Raw genomic sequence first — 17,535 nt, forward strand, 5'->3', positions numbered from 1 at the left:
CCGCCTTAGCCCCCAAATCCACCCCCCTAGGCCCAAGCTTTACCCTTCATCCCACAAATCTGCCTCCCCTCATCCCCAGGATCACCCCACCCCAGCCCTAAACCGGCCCCTGGGACTAACCTATCTGTGGCACTGGCTGGGGAACCTACACTGGGCAGCCACATGTGTCCAGCGGAAGAAGGGCTGGATCACGGGTGGGGTGAGCCAAACCATGCCCAACAGAGGGGTGTGGCCGCTCAGGTAGTGGGGTGCATGAGGGGAGTTTCCTCGCAGAACCCTTATTTTCCCTTTGTGGTACCCTGAGGTCCTTTCTGCAGAACACCATTTGGCAAACCCTGCACTACTGTTCCCATGACACCTCGTCGCTGTAATGAGAGCAGGAGACTGGGCACTGGGGCTGCGGGGGGGGGGGGGGGGCGCTCCAGAATTCTGCCACTGATTTGCTTGGTGGCCTCAGCCCTGTCACTTACCCTCTTTGAACTGGTTGTACTGGATCTGAAACTCAATGTCAAGTGTCTCCCCCTACTTCTCCCCCTGCTCCTCACACAAATGTCCCTCAGCTGTGTAGGGCTCATGACAGAAGTCATTTTCCTTGTGCCTCGGTTTCCCTGTGTATCAGTGGGTCTGGAGGGTATTTCCGCCCCTTGCAGGGGCATTAGAGAAGCATGTGTCTGTAGCATGTTTAGGGTGGAAGGCTCTGTAGCAGGGTGAGGTGCTGCTGCTAATCGCAAGGAAGCTATTGCAAGAGTGTGTAGTCAGAGATTTGGTAATACCCCAGTTAACGTGTTTCCTCTCTTTTGTGCCTGATCAACCTGGGAGAAGGGCCGGCAAAAGAAGGCCAGGCTGCCAGAGAACAGCGACAGCTCCAAAGATTCGGACAGCTCGGCCGGTCGCCGGGGGAGCGCCAGCCGGAAGCATGGCCGGTGGAAGGGCCGGCCGGAAAGCCCTGGCGTGCTGGTGGCCAAGGTGGTGAGAGCTGTCACCGCCAAGCACAGACCCGGGCGAAAGCTCCCCATCTCTCTGGACTCCTCCCACAGGAGGAACCTGACCGAGCTGCATGGGGATACCCAGCTGGCCGTCTTCCAGCACGGTGACACAGGCAGCGTGGAGGGGGCTCCCCAGCCCACCGAGAACAGCTTCGCCCCCAAGTGTGAGATCACGGGCAAGGACGCCCTCTCGGCGCTAGCCCGAGCCAGCACCAGGCAGTGCCAGCAGGAGATTGCCAACGTGGTGTGCCTGCACCAGGCCGGGAATCTGATGCCCCGCTCTGTGCCCCGGCACTGCCAGCTCTTAGGTGAGTCTCAGGTTGCCCCACAGCTCAGCCATGGGCATCACAAAGATGCCCTGTTTGTGTGTGCCACAGCCCGTTGTCCAACCTCCCAGGGTGCAGGGGGAGCCCAGGGTCCCACCCCACCATCCTGTATCAGCCTCTGGAGCTGCCATTAATACAGGGGAGCTGGGGAGGCAGTAGCTTTGCAGAGGGGCCACTCCATGGATTTTGGTGCTGGTGATAGGTCAGCTCTGGGCCGGCAGGGCCTTGCCCAGAAGGGTTGGGGCTGGGGACTGCAGAGAGAGACAAAGAGAGTGAGAGTATGGAAGAGAAACTGTGTGAGAGACACTTAGTGACACAGATTGAGTGTGCAGCACAGGCTGGGTGTGTGTGAAAGCAACACAGAGTGCGTGCTGGCTGCTGCTGGGTAAGTTTTGGAGAGGAGCCACCAACTGCCCTGCTGTGCGTTCCTGAGTGAGTCCCTGACTGGAGCAGTTCCGTTGTACGTCTCCCTGATCCCTGCTCTGCAGAGATGGGGCGCAGGGGCAGGGGAGGACCCTGACTTCAGCACTGTCCTCTCCTCGCCCCCGCAGCTAGCAGGGAAATCCTAGGAGCAGCACAGCTGCAAACGAACAAGTTGGGGGCGAGGCAGCTGAACTCCTGCAGCTGGCTGTAAGTTTGCAGGCTCTGCTCATCAGCCGGGCGAGCCAGAGGGAAATGCTTGGTGGGCCAGATCCGGCTCCCGAGCGTGATTTTGCCCACCCCTGGATTCATACCTGGATTAAGGAGGCAGAGGTGTCCAATCAAAGCCCCGCCAGCCTGTTAGCCCAAGGCCGCATTGGTTCACTCCCTGCTGCAGGGGTGCAAAGGAAAATCATACATGCAGCCCAACGTGTTTCTGCATTACACCCCTCTAGCCCCACTGTTCCATGGGGACGGCAGATCCCAGCAAGCGGGGCTGTGCTTGCTCTGTGTCCTGAGCACATGGGATGATGGGGTTTAGTTCTCCCGGACAGTTTCCTGCAGTTCAGGTGGGGGTGATTTGCAGCGTTGATCTGGCCGATCAGGTGTGTCCAGGGACTCATGTCATGGTGAATGGGCAGGACTAGCAAGACGTGAGTGCAGGGAGAGAGCTCTGCATCTCCCTGCAGCGAGAGGACGAGCTGAGCCCTGCTGGCAGCTCAGCGGCCATCTGCTCTCCATCCCCCCAGGGAAGGTCAGCCCCGTGATCCAGTGGGACGAGAGCCGGATGCTCCAGACCTCCGTGAGCAAGCCGGTGCGGATCGCGTACATGCTGGTGGTTCATGGGAGAGCCATCCGCCAGCTGAAGCGGCTCATCAAGGCTGTGTACCACCAGCAGCACTTCTTCTACGTCCACGTCGACAAGGTAGGAGACGGGGCCGTCGAGAAGCAGGGGCGTTCGCGGAAGGTCATGCTGCAGTGGTGGGGGGAGTACTCGGGTGTACTAACGGTGGAAGATGCACCTGAGGTTGGCAGGAAGTTCTAGCCCTGCCTCTGCTGATGATTGATTGTGGGACCTCGGGCAAGTCACTTAATCCGTGCCTCAGAGGCGAAGCATCTGTACATAGTCTAGCTGTAGGGGGAGACAAAGAGTCCCCTGTATTAGCCAGCAGTTCTTGGGAGCTGCAGAGACATTGGGGGGTGAGTGTACACCAAGGCACGAGAGAGAGAAGGAAGCACAGGGCAAAGAAACCTGGCTGCAGAGGAACGTGGGCACAAAGTGTGAGCGAGGGGCTGTGTCCCTGGCACACTGTGCCTGAGGGCCGTGTCGGCAGAGCTGGGTGCTGTGGCCCTTACAGGAGAGGGAGCTCTGGCCAGGTTCTCTTGTGGGCTGAGCCGTTGCAGGCCCCTCGCTGTCTGGAGCTGCCGCCCGGCAGAGCTGCAGCGTGGGAGCAGCCTGAGGCCGGTGAAGGTCTGAACGAAGCGTGTGACCTGGGACTGAGGCGCTCAGCCTGCAAGCGCAGAGCCAAGTCGGAAGCGTGCGCCAGGTCGGCTTCACCCCAACACCCCCCGGGGCTGCCCTAGCGCCCCGGGAAGCAAATTCGTGGGAAATGTTCCCTTAGCAGACTTCTGTCCTGGAGGCTGGGATATCCCACCTGCCCCCCATCTGCTGGGATCTCCTCTCCCTCCCCCATCTGCCCTCAAGGCTGGGATTCATCTCCCCTCCCCCTGCCCTGCCCAAGTACCCAACCGATCCACCCAGGGCCCTGGGATCCATTCCCCATCCCTCCTGCCTGCCTGGGGTGGGGCTGTGATCTGTGCCCTGCCCTGCCTCGCCTCTCCCACAGCTGGCCCTCCACGCTCAGCTCCCGCTGACAGAGCCCGCTGGCTGCCCTCCCCACGCCCGCCCCACTCTCAGGAGCCACATTGGTGCCCTGTTGGCCCCGAGGTTTCTGCTCCTGACTGGGACACTCCACCGCGCCCTCTCCAGCAAGCTGGCGGCAGGCTCCCCTCCCCAGATCCCCGTGCGCTTCGCTCTCCGGGGATCCCTCCCTCTGGGGAGCCGGAGCCGACTGAAGGACTCTCCCCAGCAGAGGACATGAGTGTTCCCTCCCATCTTCCGACACAGCCTGGGCTGGTGGTGAAACCCCTCCCCCTCCCATCCCGCAGAGGCCACCAGAGCCCAGGCAGTGAGATGGGAGGCGAGACCTGCAGAGCAGGGGGGTGACAGCAGCGTCCCAGCTTTGCTGCCTCCGCCCTGCTGCTCAGCACTGGGGAGAGGAGCCATCAGAAGGAGCAGGTCAAGGAAGAGGCGTTTTGCAAGAGGGCTGGTGCCCTGGCTATGCATATCACTTCATCCCCGTCTTCCTCCAGCCACTTGAGGGACCCGTTGTGGGGCAGAAGTTTCCTCAGCAGAACGGGGACCTCAGCATGGCCCAGATGTCCTGGGGGCAGTGACAGAGCCTGGAGGGGGGCACTCACATTGTCATCCTCCTTTCCGGGTGATCCCGGTGGGCTGTCAGACCTGACCCAGCCTCCCAGTTTGTGCCCTGAGTCTCTGGTGGGGCTTGGACTTCTTCTGTGAGCAAGACATGAGAAGTTATTCTTCCACTCTACCTTATGCTGATTAGGCCTCAGCTGGAGTTTCAAGAAGGATGTGGAGAAATTGGAAAAGGTCCAGAAAAGAGCGACAAGAATGACTGCAGGTCTAGAGAACATGAGCTATGAGGGAAGATTGGAAGAACTGGGCTTGTTTAGTTTAGAAAAGAGAAGACTTAGAGGGGACTTGATAATGGTTTTCAAGTACCTAAAAGGGGGTTACAAGGAGGAGGGAGAAAAATTGTTCTCCTTGGCCTCTGAATACAGGACAAAGAGCAATGGGCTTAAATTGCAGCAAGGGAGGTTTAGGCTGGACATTCGGAAAAACTTCCTAACTGCCAGGGTGGTTAAACACTGGAATAAATTGCCTAGGGAGGTTGTGGAATCTCCATCACTGGAGATATTTAAGAGCAGGTTACATAGGCATCTATCCAGGACAGTGCTTGGTCCTGCTGTGAGGGCAGGGGACTGGACTCGATGGCCTCTTGAGGTCCCTTCCAGTTCTGTGATTCTAAGCCCAAGTCCTGCTTCTGATCCTGGGGCTGAGGTTTGGCGCTGCCCCAAATATCTCGCAGATTAGAGTGCACCCGGGGCTGGGCATCCATGGCTCGGTGGGCCGGTAGCGCAGAGACTCCTAAGAGCTGGTATGTGGACCAAGGTACCAGCCAGAAGAGGCGGAAGAGCCAAAATTAGTCTCGTGTTAGAGCAGGTGGCCAGGAGTCAGGACTCCAGAGTTCTGGTCCTTTCTCTGCTGCTGATTGACTGAAAGTCCTCAGGCGAGTCACTTAGGCTGTACCTCAATTTCCCCATCTATACAATGGGGTGGTAACACCCCTCTGGGGGAAGTGCGAAGGGGAGAGGGAGGGCTGTGGGTGACGTCAGTGGGTACTGTAGGGGTTCTGCACCTCGGGCCCTGTAGAACCAGGCTGTACAGTGCTGGCAGCTGGTGCTCTGTGAAGCCTGGTTCCTGAGCTGAAGCCTCTGCCTTTGCAGCGCTCCAACTACCTGCACCGCGAGGTGGTACAGCTGGCCCAGCGCTACCCCAACATCCGGGTCACGCCCTGGCGCATGGTCACCATCTGGGGCGGGGCCAGCTTGCTGAAGATGTACCTGCGCAGCATGAGTGACCTGCTGGAGGCCACCGACTGGCCCTGGGACTACTTCATAAACCTCAGCGCCACCGACTACCCCACCAGGTCCATGGGGGAAGGGAGAGGGCCCGGGGTTGGGGGAAGGAGTCGCTTGCTGAGTTGCACCAGGCAGCCGGGGCGGGAGTTGCACCCCCCTGCCTGAGCTCCCCCGGGGAGGCCACGAGATCAGCGCTGCAGGACAGGGGGAAGGAGGGAACCAAGGGGCAAAGAGGGTGGCAGGGGAGTCTACATGCTGAGAAGTGGGGGAGAAAGCGCTTGAGGGAGCCCTGCCAGCACTGAGGCTCTAGCTGGGGCATGAGGCGCCAGACGAGGTAGGAGGAAGCCCCGTGTGGCTGGGGGATGAGGCGGTCCAGCTTTGCCCCAGGCCTGATCCCATCTCTGCACGAGTGCGGTGCCCTCTCTGCCAGTCTCTGCTCTGTCCCTCACCCTGAGAGTGCTGTAGGGGAGGCGCAGCGGGTGGATGTGCATCTCGCCTGCATGGCGATAAGGATTCGGCTCTGTGCCCCTCAGCCGGCTTTGGAGCTCTGCCACCGGGGGCTCTGCAGCTCGGTGCTTTGCCATGTACACGTTTAGCAGAGGTGGGGAAAAGTACCCCAAAAGTTCCTTGAATAAAAATGCAGCTGCTCTCACTTCCGGTTACTGGAATACAAACAAGATGTGGCGTGTGTACTTTTACTCAAGTAGTTTCCCAGCCAGACCCTGGTGGCTTGTACTTAAGTACACCCCCGTACTTTTTACTCAAGTAACTTTGGGAGTACTTTTTCCACTTCTGGCATTTAGCCTTCGCAGCTCCAGCACCGCTAATGCACTCTCCTGACCCCTGCAGGACCAACGAGGAGCTGGTGATGTTCCTGTCCAAGTACCGAGATAAGAACTTCCTGAAGTCCCACGGGCGAGACAATGCCAGGTGAGCCATGGGGGTGGGGGCAGAGCTGCGGCTGGCACTGGGGCAGAGCCATGCATGCGGGGGAGCTCTGAGACGAAGCGGGCGCTGGGGGGTGTTTCATACTAAGCAACTGCATGAACAAATCCAGCGCCCAGCGTCCCTCTAGCGCTGGTACAAACAGAGCGAGGTGTAAATCACCATTGGCTATAGGGAAGCTCCCCAAGTCTCTCCGGCAGAGGATCGTGTCACACTGGGAAATGGCCCTGTGGCCTGTCTGCAGGTTGGGGCAGCAGGGGAATGATGTCCCCCCAACAGCCTCAATGCGGGGTGGGGCAGGGGAGCAACCCATCCCCCATGGCCTCTGGGCAGGGGAACGACGCTCCCCTGCCCCCCTGGTCAGTTCCTCTAGAGCCCACGTGCCGCTGACCCCGCCCCGCCGTCCACACGCAGGTTCATCAAGAAGCAGGGCCTGGACCGCCTCTTCCACGAGTGCGACTCCCACATGTGGCGGCTGGGCGAGCGGCAGATCCCAGAGGGCATCGTGGTGGACGGCGGCTCGGACTGGTTTGCCCTGACGCGGAGCTTCGTGGAGTACGTGGTCTACACGGAGGACCAGCTGGTGTCCCAGCTGCGGCAGTTCTACACCTACACGCTTCTGCCGGCCGAGGTGCGGGGCAGGGAGGTTCCTGGGCACAGGGCGGGAGGGGCCTGGCGCTGGCTTTGCAGCAGAGATAGGAGTCTGCCCTGTTCGACTCCTGTTCCTGCTGTAGGGAACATTGACCTGCCCCAGGGCCTCACCCTGTGCTCATTGCAATCACAGCGCCCAGCGGCTTTGCTGGGAGAGGATAAAGCCCTCTCCTAGTTCCCATTACACACAGGCAGGAGGTTAAGACTGGACGGGGGGTGTGCGTGGAGGAGGGGGTGTGATGGGGTGAAAGCTGGAAAGACCCAGCCAAGCACAGATGGGAAACTCCTGCTTCCGCCGTGGCTGAGCGCCCCTCTGTGCCCTGGTGGAATTGACAAAGCCAGCACACTGTCAACAGAGGTGGGAAAAGCACCCCCAAAAGTTACTTGAGTAAAAGTACAGCTGCTTTGGGTGGAGGAATGTAATTAAGTACCAGTTATCGGTGTCCCCCTGGAAAACTACTGGAGTAAATCCTCCCACCCACCCCTGCCCTGTTGAGCAATTATTTGTGTCCCTCTGGAAAACTACTTGAGTAAACCCTCCTGCATGCCCCGCCCTGTTGAGGTCTGGAAACTACTTGAGTAAAAGTGCCCCCTCCCCAATTGTACTCAAGTATCCAGGAGTGAGCGCAGCCAAACTTTTACTCAGCTAGCTTTCTCCACCTCTGGTCTCCCGGCTCTCGCTGGAAGCAGGTGGGGCCAACTCACGGTCTCCATGGCTGATCCCTCTGTTACATGCGTCAGGTGCCTCCAGTCCCTGCTGAGTGGCTCTCAGCACAGAAGCTTTAATGAGGAGCCACCCTGGCCAGACCCTATGGCAGCTGCGTGGTCCCTACAGGTTCCTTGTGCCTCTCTCCTAAGGGTGTCTCAGAAGCAGTGAGCTGCCCACAGAGCCACAGCGGCTGTGCGATATGGGTTTCCTGCAGTGCCTGGACCCAGCTGTGCTTTCCGCTGTGTCGTCGCACCCAGGAATAAAGGCCCTACAGGCAGAGCTCCTGCACAGGGTCACTGGGGAGGCTGAACGGAGTCCAGCTGTGCTTGCTGTCCCTGAACTGCGCAGGGCGATCAGGAGCCCAGGCTTGTGCGCAGCCGGGGAAGTGCCATACGGGGCTGATTCCCCTGCTATAGCCCTTTGCGGAGAGTGTAAAGCGCTGCCCTCTGCCTTGGTAAGGCGCTTTCCTCCTGCATTTGTGCAGGTACCCGTGTGGGGCAGCGGACGGGCAGGCCCACAGCAAGCAGAGCGGCTGAATAAGGAAGTGCCGTTTGGTTTTCCCAGGGCCTTTGTTAAACTCTGGCCACCTTCCATTAGTTGCAAAGACGTGTGTTCTCCCTCCCCCCCCCAAGACGAGTGGCATCTGGTTCTGGGGAGCGTGCTGGGAATCTGTGCAGAGTGAACAGATGACAGCCCGCCCCCTGGATCCGTTACAGGAGGGAACCCCAGGGGTTTGCAGACAGGAAATGTTAAGGGCTTCTGTCCCCTTTAAACCCACCAAGCTCCATCTGTACAAACAGCTGCCCCCTGCAGTCTCTCCGCCAGGGCACAGGGAGTGGGCTGGAGGAGGGAAGGAGAGGCTGGCAGTGAGCGCCTTCACCTGGGCTTGCTCCATCTCTGGGGTGTCTGCCCTTTCCCCTGTCTGTGCACAGTCCTTTTTCCACACCATTCTGGAGAACAGCCACGCCTGCGAGACCCTCGTCGACAACAACCTCCGGGTGACGAACTGGAACCGCAAGCTGGGCTGTAAGTGCCAATATAAACACATCGTCGACTGGTGCGGGTGCTCCCCAAACGACTTCAAACCCCAGGACTTCCTGCGGCTACAGGTGAAAATAACACTCCCCCTCCCACCTGCTTGTCTCCCATTTCCCTTCTCGTCACAGCCCCTTTCATTAGCTCTACACTCAGTTCCCTTCTTGGTCCTGCGTCTCCTCCCATGTCCCACCTCTCCTCCATACACACCTAAAGCTCAGGAAGCAGCAGCTCGGCTTCCCTTCCCCCACAGGCTTGGGTCAAGCAAAATAAATCTTAAAGCCTCCGTTGCCGTTAGGAGAAATTTTGTTGCATGTGAAGCTGATCTGTCTCCTTGCAACTGTGAGGCTGACCAGGGCAAGTTAGAGATCTTACGCATCATAGACCACGAGAAATGGAAGGGACCTTAAGAGGTCATCAAGTCCAGTCCCCTGCCTTCACGGCAGGGCCCAGCACCATCTAGAGCATCCCTGATGGGTGTCTGTCTCACTGCTCTTAAATATCTCCAGTGATGGAGATTCCACAACCTCCCCAGGTAATTTGTTCCAGTGTTTAACCTCCCTGACAGTTAGGAAGTTTTTCCTAATGTCCAAGCTAAACCTCCCTGGCTGCAGTTTAAGCCCATTGCTTCTTCCCCTAGCCTCAGAGGCCGAGGAGAACAACGAAACATGCAGCCAAACCAAATGCAATTAATTTCAGCAAACCATGCACTAAACTCCTGGTTCTCTGCAATCGAAAGTCCTGATCACCAGGCAGAGCCCTGTCAGGATGGCTAACTGGTAGAAATGAGGCCTCTCAGGATCAGGTGCTTCCAAGAGATACTACTGAGTTACTAATATTTCTAGAAAACAACTTGTCTGCCTTATGAGTAATATTTTCATTGGTGACAATTCTCCTCCGTTTACTCATTCTGATTCGTGATTTAGGCCACTGGCTCTTTGCCTTTCTCTTGGCTTGTGCAGCAGAAACGGACTGGCTGTATTTGCTGGGGTTTGTCAGCTTCTAGTCCGTTTCTCTCCCACTCTAGCCACTGCCAATGCCGTCGGGAATGCCTGTCTCTTTACAGCAACTCTCCAGACCCACCTTCTTTGCCAGGAAGTTTGAGTCGACGGTGAATCAGGAAGTTCTGGAGATCTTGGACTCTCACCTCTATGGTAACTACCCACCCGACACGCCAGCCCTCAAGGCCTATTGGGAGAACGTCTATGACCATATGGATGGGCTGAGCGGGCTCAGTGATCTCATCCTGACTGTGTACACGTCCTTCTCCAGGCTAGGGCTCCAGAAAATGACCTCATCCCAGACGCAGAAGGGGGAGAAGCTCTGCAGGTAGGAGACTCCGCGAGCCCAGATCTGGGCTCTGAGCGGTAGAGCCACTTGGTAGCCCGGTGGGATTGTGAGCATGCCAATGGTCTCCTCTCTAGATTTGAGCCCCATGGCTTCCCATCAAGTGTGCACCTGTATTTCTACGACGACCGTTTCCAGGGTTACCTGGTGATGCAGGATGTGCAGAACTCTGAGACGGGGAAGGTGGAGTCTCTGGAGATGTGGATGATGCCACGAGGGGCTCTGAAGCTGGCAGGTCACGGAGGACAGACCAACCGGCTACAGAACCTGGAGGTAGGACACCCCTGTATACTTGTCTCTCCAGCCTCAGTCATCCATCTCCTGTCCATAGCTACCAAAGCCTCCAACTTCCCAGTTCCCCCTTGCACTAACTCTGTCTCCCTGGTTTTATCTTAATGTTTAAACCAAGACTGGGTGTTTTCTAAAAATTCTGTTCTAGGAGTTTCTCGGGGGAGCTCCCTGGGCTGTGTTCTGCTGGAGGCCAGAGGACATGATAATGGGCCCTTCTGGTCTCAGAATGCCTAACTGTTAACAAATGGGACAGGGCGATCAAGTGGAAATGGCCTTTCTATGAAATCATGAGCCCTGGCCCACCTCCTGGGTCTGATCTGGGAGTGTCTTGTAGGAAGGGAACGAGGGAGAAAGACACCGGGGTGGAAATATTGAGCCAGGGAGTGGGAATCGGGTGGAAGGGCAGCAGTAGGGTTTGAAGCCTCTGCAGAAAGGGGCTGGGGCTGTTCTCTCCAACTGGCTGAATTTGTAGCAGCTTGGCAGCTTTGTCACAGTTTCAAGTGCGATTGTGTGATTGTGATCATACCATCTCCTGTAAGGCAGGCAGGGAGGGTGGTGGGATAGGCGTGGGTTACCCACTGGTGGCTGTGCCGGAGCAGCTTGGAAGGTGCATGAGAACGCAACATAGTACCTCAAACCTGTTGGCAGTTTGGTTCCAGGCTCATGCTCTCCAGCAAGGGAAACACCGTGGGGTTGCGGGTTGGCAGGTGGCAGAGGCTGTGAATTAAAGAGGGGTGGAGTTGGCAACCGCAACTGCTGTGAGCTTGGCGTTTCTCTGAATCTTTCAACTCTTGGGGTCAGTGGCCCAATCTAGTGGGGAAGAGGCTGTGTCGCCTTCTCCTGCCAGGCCAACGGAACGTTCTCTGGAGTGTGATGTATAAACAGAGGAGGCCTGGCATCTTCTCGCATGCTGGCTGGTTGTGGCCTGGTGCTGCGTCACCCCATCCTCACTTCACACTCCCCTTCTCCCCAACAGGTGGGCACAGAGTGGGATCCCAAGGAGAGGCTCTTCCGGAATTTCGGGGGCCTGATTGGGCCCTTTGACGAGCCTGTGGCCATGCAGCAATGGTCCCGGGGGCCCAACCTCACGGCCACCGTGGTTTGGATCGACCCCACCTACGTCATCGCCACGTCCTACGACATCACAGTGGACGCAGAGGCAGAGTTCACACAGTACAAGCCCCCCCTCAACCGGCCCCTGCGCCCCGGCGTCTGGACCATCCGCCTCCTCCAGTTCTGGGAGCCCCTGGGAGAGAATCAGTTCCTGGTGGTGCCACAGACTTTCAACCGCAAACAGCCGGTCAGGAAAGGTAAGCAGAGTGGCTGGCTCCTGCCAAACACATCCTATAACTTACCAGTCCCATCTAGCCCATGGCTCCTCTGGCTGCTCTACTTGCAGCAAGGAGGGAGGCTCAGGCTCTGTGGTCGTGGGATCCTTGGCTTTTGCTTAGACTGGCAACAAAGCTGGATCAGCTGTAACTGGTGGCCTTCCATTGGCCACTGAAAACCATCAAGACTGCTGGATGTGTTTTACCAAGCAGCCATTGCAGAGCTAATCTGTGCCAGATTCTTAGGGCTTGGTCTTTATGGCAAGTTACTGTGCAACAAGCTAAGCTGTGACTCCACAGTGTGATAGCTTGATGCGTAGTAGCATCCCATGTGAATGCTGCTGCAGTGCTGTGAAAGTCCCAGAGGGTGGATCAGGGTGCTGCAGGGTATTCCGGATCTTTCGCTGCAGAACTACTAGCTGTAGCCTGTAACCTGTCCTTTAAATCAGCTTCTGTACCAAATAGTTGGAAGATAGTAAATGAGATACCAATTTTTAAAAAGGGCTCCAGAGGTGATCCTGGCAATTACAGGCCAGCGAGCCTCACTCCAGTATCAGGCAAACTGGTTGAAACTATAGTAAAGAGCAGTATTTTTAGACATATAGAAACACATAATTTGTTGAGAAAGAGTCAACATTGTTTCCATAAAGGGAAATCATTCCTCCCCAATCTGCTAAAATGTTTTGAGAGAGTCAGCAAGCATGTGGACAAGGTGATACAGTGAATATAGTATGGTTAGATTTTTCAGAAGAGCCCTCACCCAAAGCTCTTAAGCAAAGTAAGATGGGCTGGGATAAGAGAGAAGGTCCTCTTGTGGATTGGTAGCTGGTTAAAAGATAGGAAAAAAAGGGGTTGGTAGAAATGGTCTGTTTTCAGAGTGGAGAAAGGTGACCTATTGGTGTCCCCCAGGGGTCTGAACTGGGACCAGTACTGTCCAACATATTCATAAACGATCCGGGAAAAGGGGTAAAATTTGCAGATGATACCAAACTATTCAAGATAGTTAAAGTCTCAGGCAGATCAGGAAGAGCTACAAAACTCTCTCTCGAAACTGGGTGACTGGCCAACAGAATGGCAGATGACCTGTCATGTTCGTAAATGCAATATAATGCACGCTGGGAAACATAATCCAACCATGGAAACTGATGGGGAGTCAAATTCTCTCTCACCACTCAAGAGAGATCTTGGAATTGTTGTCTCTAGTTCTCTGAAAACATCCACTCGGTGTGCAGTGGCAGTCAGTAAAGCAAACCAAATGGTGGGTGTCATTCACAAAGGGATTCATAATAAGAGAGCAACGATCATGTTGCCTCTGTGTAAGCCCTCGGTGCGCCCACATTGTGAACACTGCTTGCAGGTGTGTTCGCTCCATCTACAAAAACAATTGGGATTAGAACAGGTTCCGAGAAAGGCAACAAAAATAATTAGGGGGGTGGAACAGCTTTTATTTGAGGAGAGATTAAGAAAACTGGCCTTTTTTTCATCTTGGAAAAGAGGCAGTGAAGAGGGGGTGTGAGAGAGGTGCATAAAATCAGGACTGGTGTGGAGAAAGTAGATGAGGAAGTGCAATTAACTCCTTCTCCTAACACAAGAACTAGGGGGTCACCAAACGAAATGGGTAGGCAGCAGCTTTAAAACAAAAGGAAGCACTTTGCACAATTCGGTCGCGTGTGGAACTCTTTAGCAGAAGGTGTTGTGAGTCTCAAGACTAAGCAGGGGCCGAGAAAGAACTAGATAGATCCATGGTGATAGGGCCATCAGTGACTATTAGCTGGGATGGACGGGGATGTTGTCCTTAGCTTCTGTTTGCCAGAAGCTGAGGATGGATCACTTGATGATCACCTGTTCTGTTCCTTCCCTCTGGGACACACCTGGCTTTGGCCACTGTCAGAAGGGCAGGATGCTGGGCTGGCTGGACCTTTGGTCTGACCCAGTGTGGTGGTTCTTATGACGTAATGCCCTGCAGCAGTGTGCGCATGGAGGCTGCTGTCCGGCGAGGTGGTGCGCTACAGATTCACACCTTGGCTGGCTGCGCAGGAACTCGCCACGTCGCTGTGAGCCAAGCAGCTGACCGAGCCACAGTGCACTTGCAACCCGTCCCTGGGGAAACGCTGAGCCAAACTCTCTGGTCCTGCAGACAGGAGCCACCCCCCTGGCAGCAGTAGAGGTGCCCCTGATTAGGCCAGCAGACGGTTTGGCCCTGCGAATCCATGTTGCCATGGGCCAGTGTCAGACTTGCAGCTCCGGCTGCCTGGGAAGTTGCCCCTCCCAAGTGAAAGTGCTGGTTTTGTGAACATTTGCTACTTGGGAAATGTGGGCGTTTTATGGGGGCAGAGTCCCCTTCCCTTCCTCCCACCCCCAGCCTGCTATCCACACAGCCATGGCCCAGCCAGGTGTTGAGAAAACCAACAAACATGCACCAGCCAGCTGCAAAGGGGAGTGCAAGAACTCTGCCATGTGACCTGTGGCAGCTTCTCACTGTTGATAGGAAGCGTTCAGCCGTGGAGACTACAGGTCCCAGTATTCCACGCGCCATTGTCCTCTGAGCATCCTGCCCTATCCTGGCCTGCCGTGACCAATCCCTGTGTGTCTGGCGGGAATGGTCTCTGCTCCAGCTGGGTGGGGCTCGTTCAGGGGCGGGCCGGCGAGATGTGGTGGGAGGAAAGGTTTGGGGACTGCGCCCACCTGTCTGTCACCTCTCCCCCTGTGTTTTGCCCAGATGACAGCAGCTGGTTGCATGGGGGTCCCCCCCGCAACGAGTACATGGAACAAAGCTTCCAGGGGCTGAGTGGGATTTTGAACCTGCCGCGCCTGGCTGAGGTGGAGGAGGAGGCCCTGCGGAACGCGCAGCTGACGGGCCAGGCCCTGGAGGACTGGACGGACCGCAGCATTGGCAGCCTCTGGTCGGTGGCGGATCTCTGCGTGACCAACTCCTCCAGCTGTTCCTCCCTGGAAACGTGCAGCAAAACCTCCTGGAGTTCGCTTTCCCCAGACCCCAAATCAGAACTGGGGCCCGTCAAAGCTGACGGGCGACTGAGGTAGCAGGGGCAGCCGGGGGCAGATAAAACAGAGCAAGGGAGCAATGCCCCAGAGAACTAGGGGGGGAAGCACACATGCCCCCCTGGGGGGGACTTTCTTGGCTGTCATCCCCCTGAAATTGCACCTTATTCCCTCGGGGAAGAGAGTGAGGAACCTTCGGGCGGCGGAAGGACTTTCCCGCCTCCTTCTAGGAAGAGGTGCTAGAACAGCAGTCCCACCCACCGCTCCCAGGAACGGGCCTGCACGGCCGGAGCGCACAGGCAGAAGCGCCCATTGCTGGGCCACATGGAGGGCAACAGCAGCGGGCGGAGCAGCTTATTTATTGAATCCGTGCAGGTGTTGGGTGGGGGGGATGTGCCAGCTCCAGGTTGCCCCCAGCCTGCCCCTCCCTGTCCATGGCTGACTTTCTGCGGGATCAGGACTTCTGCTGCTGATCTTCCACATTCCTGAGCGATTGCTGGCAGAGGACTCTGGGGACGAGCACCAGAAGCAGGTGCTGCCCTGCCGTCTCCTGGGAGGAGCTGCTGCTGGCTTGATGCCTGTATCTCATCCCCCTCCACCCTTCCCCTTAGTTTGTATTTTTATAACTGTATAGATAACTATATCTGAAGGCAAGTGCAATAGAGACAAAGGCCCACACTGGCCTGGGAGTCGGGGCCTCTGCTCCCCTTTGCTGTAACGTACTCCGTTCTCTTACTGGCTCTGGAGCAGGAGAGAGCTGAGTATTAGATTTCCTTGTGATGGCTGCTGGGAACCAAACCGCTGCCCCTGGGTGAGGCCGGTTCCCTCCCTGCTGGCCCCGGGCACTGCATCAGGCAGGTTCCCTGTGGCAGCCAAGTGCCAAGGTTCCCTGGAGCAGGGCTTCTGAGTGTGCCAAACCTCTGGTGTTTCTCTTGCAATGTGGGGAGCCTGGGAACAGGAGGCGAAGCCCCCGGCCCACCCAGATCACTCCCCTGCTAGAGGCTGAAGTCTGAGGGGGCCCTGTGGATGCTCCCTGCTTAGAGGCCCAGCAGGAGTTGTGGCTTGGGTGGCTGACTAGACCTGTCTGCCCTGTCCCAGGCGGGTGCTCAGGGCTGTAGGCAGTCATCCCACTGGCCGAGTTCGGTGTGACTTTCCTTCCCTTGGGCGGGCAGAAACCCGTGGCCTCTCGCAGGCTGCTGTGACTTCCGCTGCAAACAGCCCAGGCTGAGGCCACTCCCGCCCAGCCCCCTCCTGTTCAAGCCTGACTACAGCAGAGTCTGTTTCCCCCTCGGCCATGGGGCCTAGAGATCTGTCTTCAGCAGCTGCCCAGACACACTGGAGATGGGGCCTTTGTAAGCTACCTACATGACCTTGGGGTGCAGGGGCGGTTGTAGGCCCTCCCATCATCCCCACACAGTGTTCACGTCACTTTCAAGACTCCCCCCCGCCCGGGTCCTAGCCCGGGGCTCATCTCAGCAGGTAGGTCCCAAAAGCTGAGCCTCTGCTGGAGTTCTCCCAGTTGAGTGGTGGTGACGGGCTCCGGGGTTGGGTGCTTTTGAGTTGTCTGGAGCAGCTGGATTCTCTGCCTTAGGGGCGATCCTCTGTGTGCCATATGTTACTGCAGGGGGACTGCATGGACTGACTAGGTACCTACCCAGCATTCAAGAATGTTCTCAGGGGGCTGGTGTCCGTGCGACCCCTTTCTAAAGCAACAGCCCCGCTTGGGTTTCTCCAAACCCTGGGGCTGATCTTTGCTTTTAACGTTATCTTCTCCCCGCCTCCGGTTGCAGTGAGGGCGCTGAAAGGGACGGGTAAGAGAACTTCGCGCTGTAGGCAAACGGGGCTCCCCAGACCCACCCTGCAACCCCTGTTCTCTTCTGGCCAACGAGCCCAGCGAGGACTAAGGCGACGCTCATGCCTGTGCCTCGCCACCTCCGTCCCCGCATTTTTAGCTGGGGACTTGGAGCTCTCGCGCTGCGGCTGGGAACAGTCTCGTTCCCAAGTGTGTCCTGTGGTCCCAAGTAACCCGGTGACGGGAAATAAGTGGGAGAAACGCGGCAGGGCTGGGGACCTGTTCCAAAGAGGTAACACTGAAACGTTGTGTCCGAAGCATTATGTTGTCTTAAATATGCAACACCACCACAAATATAGCTCTGTCTCTCGGCTCTGGGCGTGCGTGCGTTCTTCCGGCGCTTCCGCCAAAGGCTGCCGGGGTTTCTGTTGCGAGGTGATCCAAAGCCAGGTCAGCTGGCCCTATCCTGGGGACTCCCTGCAGGGACTAGCGCTCTCTCGTGTGCTTTGCTTTAGTCCCCTTCTAAACATCTGCTCCCTCTGCTGACTGCGGCTGTAGGGACCACAGAAGAAGACCAGATTTTTTGTAACGACTTTGCCCTACAGTCAGTTAAGAGCAGGAAGAGCACAAAGAGCAGGAACTGTGTTCTTTAGGGCGTTTCAGCATCTGTCACCCATTTCAGGGAGACTTGTTTTTTCAGTAGGTCACAGTGTGATGGGGTTCAGGGGTCCCCAAGCTCTGCACCCCGGCGGCAGGCAGGCGTGACTCTCACTTAGCAGGTAGAACGGGAAGTTTATTAGTTGACAGAGGCCCAGCTCAGTACAGAGGTGTAAGTACAGCCGGCGGAGACAGTCATTCCAATCCACCCTGGGGAGAGGAGCCCCATCTGGGGCCTAGCTTTGCCCCCAGCCAGGCTGGCTGTCTTCCAACTCTCTCCCCCCCAGCTTCCACCTCCGATTCAAACCCAGCTCAGCTTCTC

At 57.0% G+C, this 17,535-nt stretch overlaps 1 protein-coding gene across 4 annotated transcripts in view; it reads left to right on the forward strand.

Annotated features, from left to right (window-relative positions):
- XYLT2 (xylosyltransferase 2) overlaps positions 1-17,176 on the forward strand; it is a 30,678-nt gene extending 13,502 nt beyond the window's left edge. Inside the window, exons 2-11 of one of the 4 annotated variants that reach the window (XM_075014692.1) lie at positions 820-1,294; positions 2,482-2,657; positions 5,324-5,526; positions 6,308-6,388; positions 6,818-7,034; positions 8,696-8,872; positions 9,826-10,127; positions 10,223-10,418; positions 11,413-11,746; positions 14,484-17,176. In XM_075014692.1, coding sequence (XP_074870793.1) covers positions 820-1,294; positions 2,482-2,657; positions 5,324-5,526; positions 6,308-6,388; positions 6,818-7,034; positions 8,696-8,872; positions 9,826-10,127; positions 10,223-10,418; positions 11,413-11,746; positions 14,484-14,806 — 2,484 coding nt within the window. In that variant the 3' untranslated portion in view covers positions 14,807-17,176. The remainder of the gene's footprint in view (positions 1-819; positions 1,295-2,481; positions 2,658-5,323; positions 5,527-6,307; positions 6,389-6,817; positions 7,035-8,695; positions 8,873-9,825; positions 10,128-10,222; positions 10,419-11,412; positions 11,747-14,483) is intronic. The other 3 variants (XM_075014694.1, XM_075014693.1, XM_075014695.1) reach the window with 3 other exon arrangements.
- Positions 17,177-17,535: the final 359 nt, after the last annotated feature.

This window comes from Carettochelys insculpta, chromosome 20 (genome assembly GCF_033958435.1).
Source record: "Carettochelys insculpta isolate YL-2023 chromosome 20, ASM3395843v1, whole genome shotgun sequence".
Classification (NCBI taxonomy): Eukaryota; Metazoa; Chordata; order Testudines; family Carettochelyidae; genus Carettochelys; species Carettochelys insculpta.